The sequence below is a fragment of the Pyrus communis genome, chromosome 11 (assembly GCF_963583255.1).
Source record: "Pyrus communis chromosome 11, drPyrComm1.1, whole genome shotgun sequence".
Taxonomy (NCBI): domain Eukaryota; kingdom Viridiplantae; phylum Streptophyta; class Magnoliopsida; order Rosales; family Rosaceae; genus Pyrus; species Pyrus communis.
This window is the reverse complement of record NC_084813.1, coordinates 25,199,241-25,220,887: the sequence shown is the minus strand read 5'-3', so window position 1 is coordinate 25,220,887 and position 21,647 is coordinate 25,199,241. Positions and strand designations below refer to the sequence as shown.

Here is a 21,647-nt window from a genome sequence, read left to right as displayed (position 1 = left end):
TAATATGACTTTTTTTAAGTGTTAACGACAATTTCAACGTTAAATGGTAATGAAAGTTAGTGGTGCCGACAACGAATATGGATGTCATGATTAAAAAAGTTATGTGATTCCATGATGATCACTCGTGAACATGTGAGGGATGGATGATGACAAATCGTATGAAATTGGATGAAAGTGAAAGTACTTGTTCATCAAGGAAAGAAGGTCGACATTGAATACGTAACGAAAATTTATGCAACCGGGATGTTGCCCCAATTGGAGGTTCTTTCGTTTTCTATTAATCTCATATGCAACAACCAATCCTCCTAATTTATTTCTTATATCACGTACAAGGAAATATTGGACTACCGACGTCTTTAAAATGTTATATTGTCAGATTATTAATCTAAACTATGACCATTAAGATTGGTCTGAAACCTTGTCTTGCCAAATAATTTTTAAATATTATTTGTCAAATTATTAATCTTAACTATGACCATTAAGATTGGTCTGAAACTTTATCTTGACAAATAATTTTAAAACGATATATTATCAGATTATTAATCTGAACTATGACCATTAAGATTGGTCTGAAACTTTGTCTTGCCAAATAAATTGCCGATTCAAAATCTAAATCGTGAAGTTGTGAACAAATACAATATTGCCTTAATTCACAGTCTTGCAACATTATAATTCACATATTTATTGTAAAGAAATAGGTTCACATAAGTGATCATGTTAACAATTTTAATAATAGTTAATAAATTTAATACCTTCTTGTTACCGTCGAATAACTTTATCAATTTGACTTTGATAAATCTATATTGGATTAAACCATCAATGATTAATAAACAATAAAAAAAAAGACTGATGTAAGGAAAGATTGAAGACGTAGGTGTTATTTTTTCATATTTCATATTGTAAAATCAGTAATTAAAAACCTATTCCAAACGACGTTTACCAAGACAATTGGACACCAACCAGATGACCCATTAAAAACGGGATTTGGATCCTCTCCTGAGCTAATGGAGAGGATCCTCCTCATCAATCATCCTTGACCGTTGGATTTTTATCTAACGGCTACAATCATTATAACTTTAAAGGGACTTCTCTGTTTGTAGCCGTTGGATAAAAATCCAACGGCTAAGGATGATTGATGAGGAGGATCCTCTCCATTAGCTCAAGAGAGGATCTAAATCCTTAAAAATGTTACCCATGCTTGAAAGACTTGTCGAACTAGTTCAGTTCCATTGTTTTCCGTCCCATCCTGCGTGTCAAACATACTTGAGTGGAAAGACTTGTTTAATTTAAAAAAAAAAATTATATTCATCCACTTTTTTTTTTTCACTTTTTACAGACGCTTATTATTTTTGCCTTTTAATTTTTTATATATTTCTTTCGATTGGAAGACTTGAAATAAACAAGAGAAAATAAGGTGTTAAATTCAAAAAAAAAAATAATGTGTTGAAATTACTTTATAATATTTAACCGGCTTTGGGTGACCGATTTTCATGGCCCACGGAACAGCTGGACTCTGGTTTGGAGATACAAAATGGACATGATACAAGGCCCATAGCTAAAGTATGGCAACTTCCTGTTTGCTTGGAATGTAGTTGGGCCAGGTTTGACCTCAGGTATTTGGTTTTTTAGTCTTTTTTTTTTTTTGTGTATTTGTTTTGGAATTTTATACCGTGTATGATGTTTCGATTTTTTATTTTTTTATTTTTTTTGAACAAACGACATTATATATACTAAAAAGGTGGGCGAGTAGGCTAAGTCTCATACTAAGCCAGCAATAATATGGTTCAAATTTTTCTTTGGCGAAAATCGAACCAAAGACATCTCACTTACAAGAATAAAAAATAGATTTTTATCTTTATGTTTTGTGAATTCATTAATTTGGTCTTTTACGTTCTAAATTCATCTATTTTGTCCCACATTTATTGGTTTAGTCATCAATATTGTCCAAGCCGTCTATGTCTAAAAGTTTCGTGGAGATAAGATGTTATCAGCTTTGATGATTCTTTGTAATATCATATATAAAAACAAAGCCAAAATTTTCAAATACTTAACCTAGAGGTTTTTTCACTATCCCAAATGATAAATAAATATATGAGATTCAAATGTTTTAGAAATATTATATGAAATTGTAATTGATCTCAACTTAAAACAGTAAAACGTAAGTTAAATTACGCATAAAATATAAATCATGTTATTGATACTCGTAAAATTTTGAAGAACATACAATCTAAAAATGCAAGAACCAAAATATTGGAGAGAGAGAGAGAGGATAAGTTGAAAGAAGAGAACGTGTGGCAGAAACACTCACCAATCTAATCCACCATTCCTTCCATCCAACCTCATCGTCCTCAATCTTCTTCACAATTTCCCAGTAACAACAAACTCCTTGTATTATCCACCACCACATGGCATGATACCCATGTCTCCACGTGTCACCACACCACTCGCTGACCTGACCCCAGAAAAACAAAAGAAAGGAAAAGGATCCTCACTGGAATACGATCCCTAGAATGTATGATGAATGATGAATGATGAATGGATACGATTGCAGGATCTTTAGGATTCTCAGGAAAAGGATATGATGAAGATCTTTTTCTCGGATTTGGATCATCTCCTAAGCTTAGCATCCTGAGCCTACTGAGCAAATCACATGGGTTGTTGGATTTTGATTCAATGACTACAAAAAGATAGCTCTCTAAAAGTTATAATAATTGTAACCGTTTTATCAAAATTCAATGGCCTATGATTTGCTCAGTAAGCTCAGACTGCTGAGAGGATCCAAATCTCTTTCTCCCAAAAGTAAGGTCCCCACGATTAAACGGGGGGTCCCACAGTAAGCCCCATCCAACGGCATCCAGAAGCAAATCCGGACGGGGGTATAGTGGTAAAAGGAGGCGGCTATCTTCCTCTCTCTCAAATGATCTCCTCTCTGACATCGCATTCAACTTTGTTCATCTTTCTTGGGAGAGCATTTCTTCAAAGTAAAGCTCTCCCAACCGGAAATTCAATATCTTCAAATTTATTTTCCGCACACCAGAAAAAAAAAAAGATAAATAAAAGGAGGAGGGAGGGGCAAGAGAGAAAATAAGGGGAGATGGGAAGGGCATTTGTGTATGTGATTCTTGGAGGAGGGGTGGCTGCTGGGTATGCAGCTCTTGAATTCACCAAGAGAGGCATCTCCCGTGGTGAACTCTGCATCATCTCTGAAGAATCAGTGAGTTTCCTTTTCCTCCCTCCATTTTTCTTCACGTTTTCAATTGTTCATAGCTGATAATTATATGTCTGATAGATATAATTAATATATATATATATATGTGTGTGTGTGTATATGGGTGTGTGTGTATGTGTATATGTGCAATTTCTAAGCTTTAGCTATGTATTTTGAGGAGAAAACAGGAAAAGAAACATGATTTCTTATATAATTTCAAATTCTGGAATTTGGGTTTGTGTTGAAATGTTGTTTAGCGTGTGAGGATGTGGAGAGTTGTCCTGCATCGGAAAATTGAGCAACCTTGCATATCCAATTGGTTTTTGCCATCGGAACCTCAACTTTCTTCGTGTCGAATTGTATTAGCTGATTGGATTGAACAATGTGGACCGTTGGACCTATGCACACTCTTACACACACGATATATACTCGTAATGTTCGGAATCTATTGCAAATTCTTGCTTTGCATAACTTTTCAAACAAAACAGTGCTATGTTTTTAGCTAAATTTTTCGAAGTTGTTTTAAGGAAGAGGGAAGACGGACGATGGTGTATGTGTCGTAGAGATTTAATCGAACTTATGAACTGCTTATAAGCTTCAAAACAATGTCAGGTATAGCAAAACCAGAAAGAATAAGGTTTATGTCGATACATGTAACCACCATCATCATATTCTTTTGTTGATTTCATTTTGTAACACAAGGGACAAATTCCATGATCGGGAATTCAAGGGTTGCGCTTATATCTTTTTCAGGTTCCACCTTATGAGAGACCTGCTTTAAGCAAAGGCTTTCTACTTCCAGAAGGTATAAAACATCTTCAATTGCACCAACATGAGAGCCTACTGATTACACAGAAAATATTTTCAATCTCCTGAGTAATCCAAATGCCAATATTTTCCATCTTACTTTCAACTGTCTGTATCTGAGACGTTGAATCAGTTTTCTACTGATTGGTCTCCGGATGACTCAATTATATTAAAAAAAGCAGAAGGACATCGTTATTCCTTCAAACTCATTTTCTTCACACATATCTATCTTCAATTCTGCATTGAATTTACTCTTTTCTTCAATTCCGCATTGAATTAATTCTTGCAAATTGTGTTCATGTGCAGCGCCTGCACGCCTGCCATCATTTCACACTTGTGTTGGTGCCAATGAGGAAAGGTTAACTGCAAAGTGGTATAAGGAGCACGGTAAGTTTCTGTGACGTCTTGCTTCTTTAATTTTATATGTTAATAGGAATTCTAGGGGTCGACATGTTGTTGTTAGAATATTTGTGATGATTATGTGCTATAAAGTCACTAAACTGTGGTGCTTTATAATTGAAATCGAAGTAGATAAACTGAATAATTGTTATTATCTTCTTCTTTATAGGGGTCGAATTAGTTCTTGGAACTCGAGTCAAGTCTGTTGATGTGAGACGCAAGACACTACTGACGGGATCTGGGGAGACTATAAGTTACAAAATTCTCATTATTGCAACAGGTGCTCGGGTATTGAAACTGATCTTATTTTACTTCTTGCTTTTCCTGCTGTATATGTTATGTCAGTGCAAAAAGTAGTACAATGGAAACACTCAATTAAAATATAAGCAGTATTGATGTACCACGAAATCAAGTAAAGGAGTATCAATACCGGATTGAAGAATTAAAATGTTGTAGTAGACCTACAACGTGCTAATTAACTTTTCTACATCTGAGTTAATGTGGTTGCATTGGACATTATTATTCAGAATATAGCTACCAGTTTAAGGGTTATTTTTGAAGGATAGAATGCTAAGGGAAATTCATTTCCTCATTTAATGGATAATGTGTTTGTGTGTTGAAAATAGGCACTGAAGCTCGAAGAATTTGGAGTCAAGGGATCAGATTCTGAAAATGTGTGTTATTTGCGAGATTTGGCTGATGCCAATAGACTTGTCAACTTGATGGAATCTTCGTCTGGCGGGAATGCTATTGTCATTGGTGGTGGCTACATTGGAATGGAGTGTGCTGCATCATTGGTGATCAGTAGGATGAATGTAACGATGGTTTTTCCAGAAGAACATTGCAGTAAGTACTTTTATTCTGATGCAGAGCAAACATAGTCGCATCTTTTTTCTGTGTATGTTGTGGGGCATCTGTTTGATTTGTGGTGAGAGAGTTCTGGCAAGCAAATGGATCAATGCTTTTGTTTTTTGCAGTGGCCCGATTATTCACACCCAAGATCGCAAGTTTTTATGAAGAATTTTACAAATCCAAAGGAGTGAAGTTTGTTAAAGGAACCATTTTGTCCTCGTTTGACATTGACTCAGATGGGAAGGTAAAAGTTAAAATTCTTCTAGAATAACATATGAACTTCGAGTGTTTATTGACTGAAAATGTCCTCATGTTCAGGGCATGATAATATTGAGATGCTTTCGTCGAAACAAATTCTGTACTTTCTTAAATAGAGAAACATTGGTTCCATGTGTATAAGATACATTTTCTTTGAATTCGATGTCGCGATTGAGATGCTAAATTTTTCTGCTCAATTCTTGAACAGGTGACTGCTGTTAATCTTAGAGATGGAAGTAGTCTTCCTGCAGACATGGTTGTTGTGGGAATAGGTATCCGTCCAAACACGAGCCTGTTTGAAGGTCAACTTACGCTGGAGAAAGGTGGTATCAAAGTGAATGGAAATATGCAGTCAAGCAATAGCTCAGTCTATGCAGTGGGAGATGTTGCCACATTTCCAGTCAAGGTATTTGGCGAGTCCCGAAGGCTTGAACACGTTGACTCAGCAAGAAAATCCGCAAGACATGCTGTTACTGCAATCATGGAACGACAACAAGTTGACGAATTCGACTACCTACCATTCTTTTACTCAAGAGTCTTCACCCTGTCTTGGCAGTTTTACGGGGACAATGTAGGAGATGTAGTCCATTTCGGAGACTTCTCAGGAGGCACATTCGGGGCCTATTGGGTAAAAAAAGGTCAACTTGTCGGGTCTTTTCTCGAAGGCGGAACCAAGGAAGAGTACGAAGCCATAGCCAAGGCCACCAAGCTGAAGCCAGAAGTTGAGGACCTAGCGGAGTTGGAAAGGCAGGGTTTACGTTTTGCAGTGACTGTTAGCCAGGAACCACCGCCATCATCACCACCGCCTCGTGATGTTATCAGTTCTGGCATTGTTCTGGAGAGGCCGATATACGCTTTTCATGCAACCGCTGGCGTTGTTGTGGCTGCATCGATAGCAGCGTTCGCGTATTGGTACGGAAGGAAGCGCCGGAGGTGGTGAGCAAATGTTTTGGGGATGTAATATAACCGTGTTGTTGACATGTTGTGTGGCATTGATAGGTGTAGAGATTGAGAGATGCATCAAATATTGGATCGTATTTATTGAGGAAGCAAAACTGTAGTTGAAAATAATTAATGAAATACAAAGAATTATATATTTTTATAAATTTGCATGTCGATATTTCTACTTATATTGATTTTAAATTATGCTAGCATGTGCGATCTCAAATCAACAAAACTCTGTTTTGTGAGATTCGGAAGATGAACGTCTATCGTGTGCAGTGGATCCAATCTCTTCTCAATTCTTGTCTTTCTTGTTTCAAGTGCTTCAACGTACATTTTCTTTTATTACAAACGGTAAGATCAACGTGCTTCATCGTATGTTTTTTCTTTTAGACAAAGCAGAATTTTTTTTAGTACAACGATATATTTTACACTAAATATAACCAATTAGCCTAACCAACATTTGCACTTCATGGTTGCACTTTAACATAACCTCATATGTTCTCCCCGTTGCTAGTGAAAGGTGTTGGTAAGAAACCAATTTAGACCATACAGATAAGGTCTTGAATAGAAAAAGATAAGGTCAATAGAAAAAAAAAAAATTATGTGTGTTCGTGGCTCGATACGATACATCAAAGTTAAAAATACAATTGGTTGAAAAGTTGAAAAAAAAAATTCTAATGAATTATATTATAAAACACTTGATGTGCTGGGCCGTAAACTCGACACACTGACAAATTTCTCCTTAAATAAAAACAAAGTGAGAAAACAGTACTAGTGTCTGGATTCATTGTTTCAACTAGTAGGTAAATCATAAAATTAAGTTAACAGGCGGGCATTTGGTCTAGTGGTATGATTCTCGCTTTGGGTGCGAGAGGTCCCGAGTTCGATTCTCGGAATGCCCCTGCCTCCTATTTTTGTGAATTATTTTTCATTTTTACCCTTTTAAAATGCTATTCCCATACCTTTTGTAGCCCTTTAAAAAGGCAACACTAGCGTGCAATTTTAGGGAAATTTTCACAATTAACAAGGTTAAAACCGTCAACCAAAGAACCCAGCACCTACAATATCTCCCATGGACATTTTAGTTCCGCAATTCCTTATCCTATCTTCTTCGCACTCTCCATTTCTCTCCCTCTCTCAGTCCTCAAAAGCTCCGCAACAATGGCTGCCACTCTCTCCACACTCACTCTGGGCACTCCCTCCTACCCCGCCACGCCCGCCGCCTCCTCCTTCCCGTCCCACTCCACCAAACCCACCCTCCAATTCCCCTTCAACCCGCAAAACCCTACCCTCGCCCACCGCGCCACCCACATACGCCCCCTCGCCGCCGTCGAAGCCCCAGAAAAGATCGAGAAGCTCGGCAGCGACATCTCCAGCCTCACCCTCGAGGAAGCCCGCATCCTCGTCGATTACCTCCAGGACAAGCTCGGCGTCTCTGCCGCTGCCCTCGCTCCAGCCGCCGCCGTGGCCGTGGCGCCAGGAGCGGGCGAGGGCCCCGCCGTCGTGGAGGAGAAAACGGAGTTCGACGTCGTCATCGAGGAGGTCCCGAGCAACGCGAGAATCGCGGTGATCAAGGCGGTGAGGGCGTTGACGAGCCTGGCGCTGAAGGAGGCGAAGGAGCTGATCGAGGGTTTGCCGAAGAAGTTCAGGGAAGGGATTTCGAAGGACGAGGCGGAGGAGGCGAAGAAGCAGCTGGAAGCCGCCGGGGCGAAGATTAACATTGTTTAATCATGAATTAGCGCTCTTAATTAATCGGGTTTTGGGGGGTTTTAGCAAATGAGCTTTGTTTTTGTGTAATTTTATTCGCATTTTTTGGTGTTTAGAGATATGTCATTGCTCTCTTGCTTCAGTTTTCTCAATGCAATTGGAAATTGTAATTGTAATTTCAAGGTGAAAAAAAATATTTGATTGCTTTGCTTTTTGTAGTTTTATTTGGATTTTTAGCGTTTTCACTTGCATGTTATCTACTAATGTTATCAGCGATGTATCGATAATGTTGATATTCGTAAGTATCGATAACAAGTCAATATGTGCTTATATTAACATGGTACCAGTGGTGAAGCCATAGCAGCCGGCGCAAGGAGTTGCGGCCGCACCTCCGGTCATGGGAAATCTCCATGACGAGCGAGGAATCTGCCCCTCTGAAACTGCACGGAAGGTGTTCGACGATATGCTTGAATGTGTCTAAGAAATCTGAGGTAAGATTGGCTTGCAGGCGAGCTTACGCCATTGGAATTGTCGCTAATCGCACTGGAATTGGATGCAATGCAATCGGAATCGCAGACATTCGAAATCGAAATCGGACTTACAGTCAGGCTCCCTTACTCCAATGTTTCGGTAAGCATTGCAATTTTTTGCAAAATTAGTGGTTGATAGTAGCAGTGTTCTAAAAATCTTCGGCTAGTGATGCCTAAATCCTACTTATGTCTAGAGGGTTGGTTACCATTCCGATTAATACTTAAGCATTTGAAAATTAAGAAATTACGCATATACCTACTGAGACACCCATCTAGCCCGTTCATGTCGGCCTAAACACTTGTCTCGGAACTCGGATGTCAAATTAAATATTATTTTATTACACTATTTTCTTTTCTTTTTATTTATTAAACTATTATTTTCTGGGTTTGGAACGAAGAGTTTGGAGGAACTCGGATTCTCTCATGAATCCGCAGAGAACCCTTCCATCCTAGTCCTGCCAAAGCTCGGGAAAACCCTTCCATTGTATCAATTCTGTCACCGATGAGCCGCGAAAACAGCGACATTGAGCTGCAATTCCAATTGCTTTGACTGCCAACGTTATTTGCCTCACTGGGTTGGCAATCGGAGAGCACAAAAACCAGCTTGAAAGGGCCTTTGGAGAGCTTGCCAAATGCGCGAAGATGGGAAATTGGGGCGGCGGAGAGACAGGGGAAGGGGAGGGGAACGGCGTCGTGGGGTTCTCTGCAATTCGCCTCTAAAAAATATTAATAAAAAAAAAATTGACACTGCTGTCAAATTAAGAAAGTTGCCATTCCATGTCATACCATATCAGATTTGATTTCTTGGTTGGAAAACATTGTAGCTGTTTTTTTTTTTACTGTTATTGCTGATTTGGACATTTTGACATCTCCTTTGGAGATGATCTTAAGAAGATTGTAACATCTCACATCGCCCAGGAGAATCGATCATGTAAATCTTATATGTATATTCCTATCTCTACCTAGCACGAGGTCTTTTGGGAGCTCACTAGCTTCGGGGTTCGTCGGAACTCTGAAGTTAAGCGAGTTTGGACGAGAGCATTCCCATGATGGGTGACCCACTGGGAAGTTTTCGTCTGAGTTCTCAGAAACAAAGCCGTGAAGGCGTGGTCGGGGCCCAAAGCGGACAATATCGTGCTACGGTGGAGTCGAGCCTGGGATGTGGGGGGCCCGGGCCGGGATGTGATAATTTGGTATCAGAACCAATCACTGGCCGGAAGTGTGCCGACGAGGATGTCAAGCCCCTAAGGGAGATGGATTGTAACATCTCACATCGTCCAGGAAATGTAACTTGTGAGAACCCGAAAATTTTTAATTAGTTAGTAGTGCAAGTGTTTGATTTAACTCTCTAATCTATATAATTAGACTAATATGTAAATTGGTTCATATTTTTTAAGATTCATTATATATATATATATATATATATATATCATATACTATATACATCTATAAAAAAAAAAAAGGAGACAAATACAATATTTTGTTATTACTTTATTTTTATTTTTTTTCCTCCTTCTGGATGACAACCCAATAAGGAGTTCACAATCTCCTTATCTCCTTTTGTCTAGAAAGGGGAAAAAGAAGCCCTAGCTTTTTCTCTATTCGAATTCCATAAGCAAGAAATAAGTTTTTGTCGTTGAGTCTTTAATTCCATACTTATCTAGAGTCAAATTGGAGTAGCCAACAAGTAATTCATGAGGTAAGTTTGTTTTTGTTTCCTTATGACTGTACATTGAGCTTGTGTTTCATTTTTATTTTAGGGGGCTTTGAAGAGGTTGGTTAATCAATAGTCAATTTCTTTCAGCCAAAAACCCTCATAATTTTATATGTTCAATTTCCCCTTTGATTTCAAAATATACTTATGTTTTGTTATTGTTTAAAACAGAGAGCTTTCATAAACTCAAAAAGAAAGAGTCTTTTATGTTGAGGTTTTGGTTATGGATTGATAAGAAGGAAGGGATTTCAAGGTGAATTTTTGAAACATGAAACTTTTGAACTAGTCACCCAGGTCAATAAACAAATTTTGGTGTTGGAAACGAGTTCTGATTGTAATAATATATTTAGATATTATTGGTGGATTCGTATAGATATCCAATATTAATTTTGCATAACAAATTTCCACCATACAAAAACTTTTAGTTTTAAAACTATTTTTAACTAGAAAACTGAAGTGCGTTTTGTTTGGGATATTATTATACATACTTATTAAAGTATGTATTCTACCAAGTCTATTTATAATATGAGTTATATTGTATGCTTAAATAGTGATAGTTTATACTTTGAATAGGAACTCACGAGTTGGATCAAGATACTTGATCAGTTTGGCAGTTACGTGGACTTACGTTGTGGCTTCGGAACCAAGTAGGGGGTGCTTGGGAAACCTCATAAATATTTATTCTTTTATTATTTGATTAATACATATTGATTGATATTTATCTATATGGTTGGATTCATAAACTCATTGCCTATACGATTACTTGGATGGATTGAGATACATGTTTTTCATTCATTTGTTAAACAATAAACTGATTACCTTGAGTGGAGATTCTTGTGAAGGAGATAGGGAAATGGGCATTGAGGAAGGCTTTTGTGTAGTTGAGCCTAATTCTTGGCAGGTACTAGGTCTCAGGCTAGCCCCAAAGTGCACAATAATTTTAAGGGTAATACGGGACTGGCAAAAGGGAATTAGGCAAGAGCACTAACGAAAGGAAAATATGGTGTTTGGGTTCAGGTTAATAGGGTCTGAAGAGAGAAACTTTGTACATTTATACATATCATTTTTCTAATGTGTTTTAACTACATAAAAATAATATACTCATGGTTATATATATATATATATTGAGGTATAATGTCCCTACTAAGCTTTATGCTCACCCTAATTAAATTTGTGCAGGTTCGGAACCAGAGAATTAAATCATGTGCTAGAGATGTTACTTGCTGTATGATATGCATAAATAGAAATAAAATAAAGAGCTTGGTGGTGTTTGCTCTTTTGTTTGAATAAGGAACAAGAAGCTTTATGCAAATTTATGTGAAGTGTACTTTGTAAAACTTGAGAATTATCTCTTGGTGAACAAATGTGAATTATGTTTGAACAAATTTATATCTTCTAAATAATTTTTTTTTTCTTTTCTTTCTTCACTATTTAACTATGGATTAATCTGTTCTTAAAGATTTTATTCCATATTAAATTGTGAATCATGCCTTAATTAGAGTTTTAAGTTAATACTCCGATTAGGGTGTGACACCACATCCCGGGCTCGACTTCACCGTAGCACGACACTGTCCACTTTGGGTCCCGACCACGCCCTCAAGGCTTTGTTTCTGGGAACTCACACGAGAACTTCCCAGTGGGTCACCCATCTTGGGAATGCTTTCGCCCGAACTCGCTTAACTTCAGAGTTCAGATGAAACCCGAAGCCAATGAGCTCCCAAAAAGTCTCGTGCTAGGTAGAGATGAGAATATACATATAAGGGTTACAGGATCCACTCTCATGGACGATGTGAGATGTTACAATCCACTCCCCTTAGAGGCCCGATGTCCTTGTCGGCACACTTCCGGCCAAGGATTGGCTCTGATACCAAATTCTAACATCACACATTGCCCAAGGGAGTGGATCCTGTAAGCCTTATATGTATATTCTCATCTCTATCTAGCACAAGGCCTTTTGGGAGCTCACTGGCTTCGGGTTTCGTCTGAACTCCGAAGTTAAGCGAGTTCGGGCGAGAGCATTCCCAGGATGGGTGACCCACTATGAAGTTCTCATGTGAGTTTCTAGAAACAAAGCCGTGAGGGCGTGGTCGGGGCCCAAAGCTGACAATATCGTGCTACGGTAGAGTCGAGCCCGGGATGTGACAGATATGTCAAATTTTAAACCTAAAATTTAAATTTGAAGGCTTACGTGGCACTTTGTCATCTTTTAAATTTTTGCCCTTCAACCGATATGTCAAATTTTAAACATAAAATAATAATTCATATGTATTTTCTTTGCATTGGAAATGAAAAGAAACAAAAGGATAATGCTTTAAACCAGTAAAAAATTATTAGTATCGGCATGTTGATAATTGCTTTGCTTTTTTCATTTTTTGGTCGAATCATTGTGAGTTCATCCCAGACAAAGCAAAACAATGATTGGTAGCAGCCACCGTTATAGAATTAGAGTAGAACCTTATAGATCGCGTATGAACGATGATTGCTGATAACAAGACTCGAAGCTTAGTGAGACAAGACATGAGACAAAAATTTTACCAACTGATCAAATCCCCGTTGGAGAACCATATATTCTTTTGAATGTCAATGTGGATAATTAATAATTTTATTTTACGAATAACTGATGCGTCTATCTTTTTCATCGTGAAATGCGCGTCATTGTATACATCTCATGACATAAAAATGGGGAAAAGAAACAAAATTTGGTATAATGGTAGGTAGATGGCGAAAGGCAAATGACTCCGATGACCCAATCTATTAATTAATTTAATTGTGTAGCCTTTTTACTACTAATAAACACCTAAATGTCAAATCATAGCTGCATTTTACAGAAGTTGTTTTATTGATGACGGTCCAATGGATTGGCTGAATCCACGTGCGTGGATATTAAGCTAATGAACAAATAACAACAGAATGAGAGATTTTCTCATGTACTCGCCTATCCGGAAATCGAACGTTACATGTAATAATATAAAGACTCAATTTTATGTAGGTTCATTGAAATTCAATTTTTATTTTACTTTACTCTTTAAAATTCAGTAGTCGTGATTTTACTTTTGAAAACTCAAAATTTACTTCAAATTGCCTTCTTTACTTTGAATTCGTTAAACTTCCACTAAATTTGCCTATCAAGCATTTAAACTATGTATGTGGCAGAACCACCTCCCAATAAGATTATCCATTGGAAAGGCCACATGTCCAAGACAACTAATTCTACTGTTTAGCTTCCTTTGCCTCGCCGTGTGCGAGCTCGTTGACGGATTTGAGTCCATGACCATACCGGCGGCGTCTCGCCCTACCTTTTCCAGGCTACTTTTATTTTTCACCTTCAGTTATTTGGACATTTTTTTAAAAGTATCAGAAAAAAGGGAGTTTTTAGAGAGAATTTGTGTATGAGTTTAAAATTTTGACTTGACTTTGGTGCGTCTAGAAAAAGAAAGAGAGAGAGAGATAAATTCTAGGTTAAAGGGGTTCTCGACGGCGAGATAGGGATAAAAGACGCGAGAAAGTCGTTCACTTCTTATTGAGTTTTGGTTTGCGATTTGATTTAAAAATTTGGTCTACTTAGCATTATTCGTTTTTAATTTACATCATCATATTTGACAATTTTTAGACAATATTAATAGAAACAAAGTAATATGGAGCGAATTTTAAGTTTTATAAAGTAAAATGACGATTTTTTAGTTTCATGTTGCAAAAGATCAAAATCAAGTTCTATGATACACAGCTAAGAATAAGCGTAATATAAATGAAAAGATGATATAGTTTTTGTTAAATTTTCCTAAATTGAAAGGTGATTTTCCTAAATTTAGTGTAAAAATGTGATTTTACGTTAAAGTAAACAGTACTTGGAACTTTTTATTAAATTTTCCTAAATTGAAAGGTCTCTCGTGGTTGTAAACTGATAGTGGCTGGGATCACCAATCACCATCGCCTTTACGGTGGGTTCTGTTTTATAAAATATACAACGGACACGTGGCGATCATCCATGTACAATCTGGGGCTTTTCATTTCAAGTCACAACATGGTAGATTTTCAGCCGTTTGATGTCTCCAATGCCACAATTGAACCTGCGATCATGATTGCTCCTCTTCGAAATCCCTACAGCAAGAACTACACTCTCGAATACACAGCGAGTACGTCCCTATTCCAGACTCTCGCGTCTGGGCACCTCGACAAACCCAAATGTCAGCTGACCGTACACAAAACGTCGAGATGACCGCACAAAATAAGAGAGAATAGAAGTGTAGGGAAAGTGGGAGGGCAGAAAAGCCTGGTCCCTGTTTGAAAACTATCCAACAGGATTCTCTCTGAATCTTTTTGGTGAGGATATTTGAGATTTGTAAATCGTATCATTTTATCGTACATTGTGCAGTTAGTTTTTGTCAAATACTATTTATGTTTAATTTTAAAATAATTTATAATCGCATAATATACGATAAATGAACAAAATTTACGAATCTTCAGAATTCACATCAAAAAGATCCGGCCAAGATCAAGATTCGAAAACGACAACAAAAGCGAAATAGCCGCGTCGTCTCAAGTCTCAACCCCCACTCTCTCCTTCTCCACTCTCTGAGCTCCCACCACCACCACCGCCTCACGCCAATTTCTCGCCCGTTTTACCGCGATATTCCCCCCCCCCCCTTCCATCCGCCATTTCTCTCTCTCCCTCTCACCGTCTCACGTACAAAACGTATTCAAAAAATTTCAAAGTTTGAATTCGGATTTTTCTCTTCCGGAATTCAATTCGATTCCGGAAATCCGTATTCTTTTGTTTTCGTAGTTTTTCTCTGAGAGAAAAAGAATCGTCTCCGGAGCTTGCAGGTTTTGTTTGACCAACAAAAACAAAAGCTTGAAGCTTTTGGTTTCTTCAGGTAATATAATTTCCCTTTTGTTTTTATTTTTCGGTTGTATAATATATATTGTATTTGTACATGTTTGTATACATTTAGTTATTGTATAATTTATATTAATTCCCGACTTTTCGAGAAAAAAAAAAAAGCAAAAACAAAAACCTAAACCCTAGAATGTGCTGATTTTTACATAATTTTTTATTTTTACATAATTTTTTGTTTTCGTTTTTGGGTTTTGGGTTTTGTATATGATTTGGTTCAGCTGTGAAATCAAGATTTGAGCTTGAGCTTGATTTTCCCGGGAAAATATTTTTCCAGGAATTGGGAATGGTGGGGACGCGATCTACTATATCCCTGGAGGAGGATTTGGGTTCTGCACCTGGACCGGAGAAGCTTGAAGTTCCAGGGGAGAAGACGATCAGGGAAGTTGTCAACCACTCGGGTGGGGGCCGGGCTGGCTCAGGTGGGTCCGGTCGGGGAAGTGCCGGCGGTGGAAGGAGTTTTGGGAACCTGAACGTTGATGTATCTGATGCTGAGGAGGGTTTGGTGAAGTTGAAAGGGAAGGGGAGTGTTGAGAAGTTGGAGTCGGTTTGGAGTAACGAGAAGAAGGTGGTGAGTGGCGGTGCTGAGGCGGAGAGTGGAGGGAAAGGAAGAGGGGTTGGAGAAAATGGCGGTTCTTTGGATGGGATTGGAGAAGTCCCGGATGGGACTGAGACTCGTGAGGCCGGGGCTGATGTGAACGGAGGGATTGAAGAGAATGGGAGCTGTTTGGATGGGATTGGAGAAGACCCGGATGGGAAAACTGATGAGATTACTGAGGACATGGATGATGAGGGACATGAGTTTCTTGTTGGGGACTTTGTGTGGGGAAAGATTAAGAGCCATCCGTGGTGGCCTGCACAAATTTGTGATCCTTCGGACGCTTCGGAGTATGCCCTGAAATTGAAGGCCAAAGACAGGCTCCTGGTGGCGTATTTTGGGGACGGAACATTTGCTTGGTGCAATTCTTCGCAGCTGAAACCGTTTGAGGAGAATTTTAGGGAGATGTCTCGGCAGAGTAGCTCGAAGGCGTTTGTTAATGCTGTGCAGCAGGCTGTGGATGAGGTTGGAAGGCTTGTGAGGTTGAAGATGAGTTGTATATGTGTAAAGGAAGAGTTCCTGGGTGAGGTTGGTCGGCCGTTGGCAGTAAATGCCGGAATTAAGGAAGGAGTTCGTGTGCCAGAAGGCAGGGTTGGGAAGCTTTTGGATCGTGTTTCTGAGCCAGCAGAGCTTCTTGCTGAGTTGAAACGTGTTGCAGAAGTTATGCCAATGTCTAGTGAGCTTGAGCTGAATGCTTTAAAGAGTTGGTTGTCTGCATTTTATTGTTCAAAAGGAGGCTATCGATTGCCTGTTTTCGTCGAAGCGCAGCCAGTTCCTGGTCTTGAGGATGATTGGAGGGAGGTGGATGTCCCGGTCCAAGGGCCATTTGAAGACTGGTTTTCTTCTCCCAGAAAAACAGGACAAACTGATCAGCCTTTAAACGAAAGCTCAGCTCAAGGTTTAGAGAATAGGCAACACCAAAGAAGGAAGCAGAAGAGCATTGCTGATCTTATGGAAGAAGACGATGATATTCAGGCGGAAACTAAGGAAGGAGCAACCTCAGAGAAAGCAGGGGCATCATCTGGACAGAACAAGCGGAAAGGTGGCGAGAATCATAGTGAGAGTAATTTGACTTCTGAATCCGGAAAGAGAAGGGCCAAGCTTTCAAAGACGCCAACAAGCTCGCAGATGAAAAAACTTTCTAGTGTTGAAAATGGTGCTAGTGAAACTAAGAAGGGTGTCTTAACAAGGAGCAGGAAGAAGGATGAACGTATTGCAATTGATGGCAATGGTGGCGAGACCAAAGAAGAAGCTGGCGATAGTCCTGCTTCAAGAGACGAGGAATTGCGCAGTGGCGGTTCACAAACTGACATGAAGGACCAAATTGATCACCCCTCTTCGACAAGAGAGAGGAAAAGGAGCAAGTACTTGTCCCCTCCCTTCATAAATCTAAAGACTGGAAAAAGGAGTCTAGACATAGAAGTAGAATCTCTGAAAGTTTCTAATGACAACCTTGTTGGGTCACCGAAGATGCTGAGTCCTTTCGCGGAGACATTACAGAAGAAAGACTCTACAGAACTTATTGGGAATGAGATAACTGGTGGCTCGAGTTCGAAAAAACCTTCAGAAGATGAGAAGAGCATTGATCCGATGAAAGCTAATGTATCTACTCATAAAGTGCTATCTGGACTCCGCTCTGCAGCTGTTAATCCATCATCTCGAGTAGAAAAGAAATCCTTTAAGATTGTTGGGGATTTCGTGGCCATATTCAGAGACTCGATTTATCACAATGGCTCCAACTACGAACTGTACAAGAAGAAGCAACCGCATAAGAAGAGAAAGAAGTTGGAATCTGAACCTGGCTCAATGGGGAAAGACCGAAATCAGATCACAGAAAAGCAAACTGAATCTGGGAAGAAGAGAACCAAGAAGAGCAGTGAGACAAAGTCCGATAAGTCTACACCAGGGCAAGCTACTGAGACATCAGGTTCAGAGCCTGGTAAGCGAAAATCAAAGAATGCTTCTGGAACTCCGGATTTGAAGAAAAGGCGTAAGAAGACCGATGAAACAGCTTCACCGGCATCCCTTTTTGTGACATTTGGCCCTGGGTCCTCTCTCCCCACAAAATCCGATCTTATCAAGATTTATAGTAAATTCGGAGAGCTGGACGAAACAGAAACAGAGATGTTCTACACCAATTTCTGTGCTCGTGTTTCCTTTGTAAAATTTGCCGATGCACAAGAGGCCTTCAACCATTCGCAAAATGACAGTCCGTTCGGAGCTGCCAATGTCACTTTCCGGCTTCATAATCTGGCAGCTGCTTCGAAGGTTCGCGAGCTGAGTGAAATATCCAATTCTGCTCCTGCCAAGAAGTCCAGAGGCAAGACCAGAACCCAGGCATTAGCTTCACAGCCACCCGCCGCTGTTGGCGAGGCGTCACAAGTCGACTTAATCAAGCAGAAACTGGAGAGGATGACCTCAATGCTGGGTGATTCAAATGGCCAAGTGTCGGATGTGACGAAATCGAAACTGGAGAGCGAGATAAAGGAGCTGTTGGGGACGGTAAGCACGATGGTCTAGTCGTCGTCGTAGATGAGTTTCTCTGCTAGGGTAATTTGAACCTTTTGTTTCTGCACACAATCCCAGTCATGTGATATAGTTAGTGAGCGAGCGCGTATGCAGGCGAAGTTAGTATATCTCCATGTAACTAGTTGCTTTGGCCTATAAATATAGATATCAAAAGGAGTTATGTTTGATGTAAATTTCAGTTTTCTTCGGTCTTCCGAACGGAACGACGCGCAAACTTTCGAGGAGATGCAGAAGCAACATGGATAATGTTTCGGGGATGAACAAGTATGGCAAAGAGAAAGAGTGTTAAGCCGAATACTAGATGATGAACAAGATAGCACGAAAACAAGCGCCCAAACTGATTGCGGTACAACACGAACTACTACTCAAGTTTCATCGTACATATTAGCGTAATTCCCTCTGCGTATGATTTAGATGAATTTAAATTCACACGACAGAAGCAACACATTTAATTTGTTCCCAGTTGGTATTTAGGTACAAGGGTCTGGTGTCGGAAGAGTGTATTGACGGAATAAGGAAACAGAGAATACACATTCCGGTGACGCTCAGTCATCGACAGGATCCTGGGGTGTTTCCTCTGCACTGCGCTTGATTGTGATGACGGGGCACTCAGCGTGCTTCACACAGAACTCGCTCACAGTCCCAACAAAAACCCTGCACATAAAAGAGAGAAGGGAAATTCTATTAGCGAACTGGATTAGCCTTATTATCTAAGGAAAATTAATGAAAAGAGCTTGAAAACCTTGAGTTTTAACGAAAATAACAAAATAAAGGGTAAAGTGAATAGTACCAGAATTGACTTCTTAGTATAAAAATGTGGTTTTTCGTTAAAGTAAACAATATTAGGAGCTTTCCGTTAAAGTTTCCTATTATCTATGATAGGTATATAACCCAATTATCCGCTAGTTTCAAAAGATGCGAGAAAAGGACGTCTGCAATCTAAGAAGGCTAGGAACAGTTGATATCAAGGTAAGGACTTCTACCTCTGGAAAGGTCCAAGCCCCCGACAGCCCACCACCAGAAAGTCTGGCTGGACACGCCTCACCTCACGGCAGATTACTTCCTTGGCGTCCCCTCTTTTGATCCATGCTTCACAAGCAACCTACGATAATTCCAATATGCAGATGTTATCTCAAAGTACAACTCAGTATTCTTCGGATGGAATTATTTATAGTTGCCCTCCATCCCAAAACACAGAAGTTGGGTACCCCAATTGCATGACATCTGTCAACAAAGAACTCCAGCAGATGAAGCCCTCTGGCGCGGTCTCTGTCCTTCATGTTCTTAAAATCCTCCGGCGATGCATAGACACTGTCCATGTCATCAAAACCTATTATAGAAAGAGGGCAAAACATATTATTATCAGTAACAATTAGTTGCCAGCAAATGCACAGCGAGGAAGATGGGTTAAAATCACATCATTACTAAGAAGGAAAAAAAGCTTGGAGGGGTTTTCGGACAATCAAAATGAAGTGCTAAGCACGCTCAAATCAACAAGAATAAATAGAAGCTCAGTTAGATATAGCTGGAGTGATTGACATTGTTCATACAACAAGGAACTCATATCAATTCGGGATCATAATTTCTCTATGCTATGCTCACAGTTGACACTAGAGAGCCGCATCGACAAGAATTATGATCATGATCACGATGTTTGGGTCACACAATGCCTTTTGACACGACGAGAAAATACATGAAGCATGCTATACTAAAACAGAAATGATGTCACCCTATCAAAGCAAACATAGAGATACAACCATAAACAAAGTAAAATTGCACAGAAAATGGTCAGATCTCGCAATCAAACTCAAAATTGGAAGTCAATGTATAAATATTCGCCGCTTAAACGAACTAGAAAATCGACTATAAAAAATGAAAGAAGTGATCAGACTACTAAAAAGCTATCAAGTTCTCCCGTTCGGTACCAAATTCTACTGAAAATTGCTTAATTACGCAGCAGATTACATCTAATCAACAATCATCGCCTATTAATTTCAGTTTACAAACCAAATGACACTGACAAATTACTGATAGCGAAGCCAATCACCCCTGGCCCTCCTGATCCAATTATTTCACTTATTTCACTAATTTCCAGTAGGAAATTACAGTTACGCTTTCAATTTCCTCATCCTTTCATTTTCTATTCAAATTCCTCCGTTTTCTCGGCAACCAAACAGAGTACAAGCACAATTACAAAATCGAAAATCACAAAAGTAATAACAGAAAGATAGAGCAAGAGAGATGACCGTCTTCATCGGGGACTTGGACGTGCAGGAACTGGAGCTTGAAACCACCGGTGTTGGAGCGCACGATCTTCTGGAGCGTCCACTCGAACGCCTTCCTGCTGCTGATGGAGGGGTGCGGGTAGCCCTTGATGGTCGACTCGTTCACTGCCAGCATTATCCGGGTTGGCTCGCTTGCCATCTTCGCTTCGCTTACAACACTGAGTCGACTCGCTTGCCGATTCGAACTGTCTGGAAGCACAGTGCTCTCTCTCTCTCTCTGATGAAGACGGTAACTGAAGGATGACTTGCTTCGTTTTGTGGTTAGCCGTAAGCCCGATTAAGCACATCGCGCATCTAGGCGTAGGATAGGGCATATCCAATAGAAGGGTGCTAACCTACGCTGTTCAGTTACTGACAATGTGCCACGCGGCAGCATATAAAAGCGTGTGTCATGCCATGGCTTGTCAAAAATTGACGGGTCTATATCCTTTCTTTCTAATCCATCAAATTAGGAAATCTGTGTCATTAAAATTTAGTTCAATGATTGAAGTTATTATAAATTTTAAATTGGCTCCATGTTTATAGCTGTCGGCTGAAGTTATCATAACTTTTAAGATGACCACATATTTGTAACTGTTGAATCAAATTTCAATAGTATGATCCATGTTTATAGCTATCGCCATTGTATTTTTTTTTTTCTTTTCTGTTATATTTTTTTTAATGGACTAATTCGATAATTTAATATTGACAAGTATGTGAATAAATTTACCATCGACATGTCACTTATATAAATAATATTATCAATACTTTAATTACATAATTATTTACATATTTGTGGGCATAAGTTTACATGCCAAGTAACTGATGACATGACATCAAATTATTGAAAACACCACCAAACGGCCTCTCCTTAAGTGGATAAACAATGTTTTCTTTAAGGTTACGGTTAATAGTGTGATTTAGCTAAATTCTCTTTCTTTA

The 21,647-nt window shown here is 39.2% G+C and overlaps 3 protein-coding genes, 1 non-coding gene and 1 pseudogene across 5 annotated transcripts; 4 read left to right on the top strand and 1 right to left on the bottom strand.

Annotated features, from left to right (window-relative positions):
- The first annotated feature begins 2,942 nt into the window (after positions 1-2,942).
- On the top strand, positions 2,943-6,621 carry LOC137708576 (monodehydroascorbate reductase 4, peroxisomal-like). The gene is made up of 7 exons (XM_068447689.1): positions 2,943-3,214; positions 3,962-4,013; positions 4,322-4,402; positions 4,584-4,702; positions 5,041-5,260; positions 5,392-5,510; positions 5,733-6,621. Exons 1-7 carry the CDS (start codon positions 3,095-3,097, stop codon positions 6,462-6,464), a joined length of 1,443 nt encoding a protein of 480 aa, XP_068303790.1. The 5' UTR covers positions 2,943-3,094; the 3' UTR covers positions 6,465-6,621.
- Positions 6,622-7,299: 678 nt separating this feature from the next.
- On the top strand, positions 7,300-7,371 carry TRNAP-UGG (transfer RNA proline (anticodon UGG)). Its single transcript has one exon. It is a non-coding gene; the product is annotated as a tRNA-Pro (tRNA).
- Positions 7,372-7,564: 193 nt separating this feature from the next.
- On the top strand, positions 7,565-8,388 carry LOC137708211 (large ribosomal subunit protein bL12cz-like). The gene has a single exon (XM_068447234.1). It carries the CDS (start codon positions 7,631-7,633, stop codon positions 8,195-8,197), a length of 567 nt encoding a protein of 188 aa, XP_068303335.1. The 5' UTR covers positions 7,565-7,630; the 3' UTR covers positions 8,198-8,388.
- A 6,573-nt stretch (positions 8,389-14,961) lies between these two features.
- On the top strand, positions 14,962-18,614 carry LOC137707505 (PWWP domain-containing protein 3-like). 2 transcript variants are annotated; one of them, XM_068446386.1, is made up of 2 exons: positions 14,962-15,294; positions 15,592-18,614. In XM_068446386.1, the coding sequence occupies exon 2, from the start codon at positions 15,601-15,603 to the stop codon at positions 18,430-18,432; it is 2,832 nt and encodes a 943-aa protein (XP_068302487.1). In that variant the 5' UTR covers positions 14,962-15,294; positions 15,592-15,600; the 3' UTR covers positions 18,433-18,614. The 2 variants fall into 2 exon arrangements, with proteins under 2 accessions (XP_068302487.1, XP_068302488.1); XM_068446387.1 differs by having other exon boundaries at positions 15,536-18,614.
- A 108-nt stretch (positions 18,615-18,722) lies between these two features.
- On the bottom strand, positions 18,723-21,013 carry LOC137707506 (universal stress protein A-like protein; annotated as a pseudogene).
- Positions 21,014-21,647: the final 634 nt, after the last annotated feature.

Excerpts from the sequence above, each read along its gene's own strand:
- LOC137708576 (XM_068447689.1), top strand. The coding sequence starts at position 3,095 with ATGGGAAGGGCATTTGTGTATGTGATTCTTGGAGGAGGGGTGGCTGCT. Across the intron at positions 3,215-3,961 it reads GCATCATCTCTGAAGAATCA|GTTCCACCTTATGAGAGACC; the intron begins GTGAGTTTCCTT and ends TATCTTTTTCAG. Across the intron at positions 4,403-4,583 it reads AAAGTGGTATAAGGAGCACG|GGGTCGAATTAGTTCTTGGA; the intron begins GTAAGTTTCTGT and ends TCTTCTTTATAG.
- LOC137708211 (XM_068447234.1), top strand. The coding sequence starts at position 7,631 with ATGGCTGCCACTCTCTCCACACTCACTCTGGGCACTCCCTCCTACCCC.
- LOC137707505 (XM_068446386.1), top strand. The coding sequence starts at position 15,601 with ATGGTGGGGACGCGATCTACTATATCCCTGGAGGAGGATTTGGGTTCT.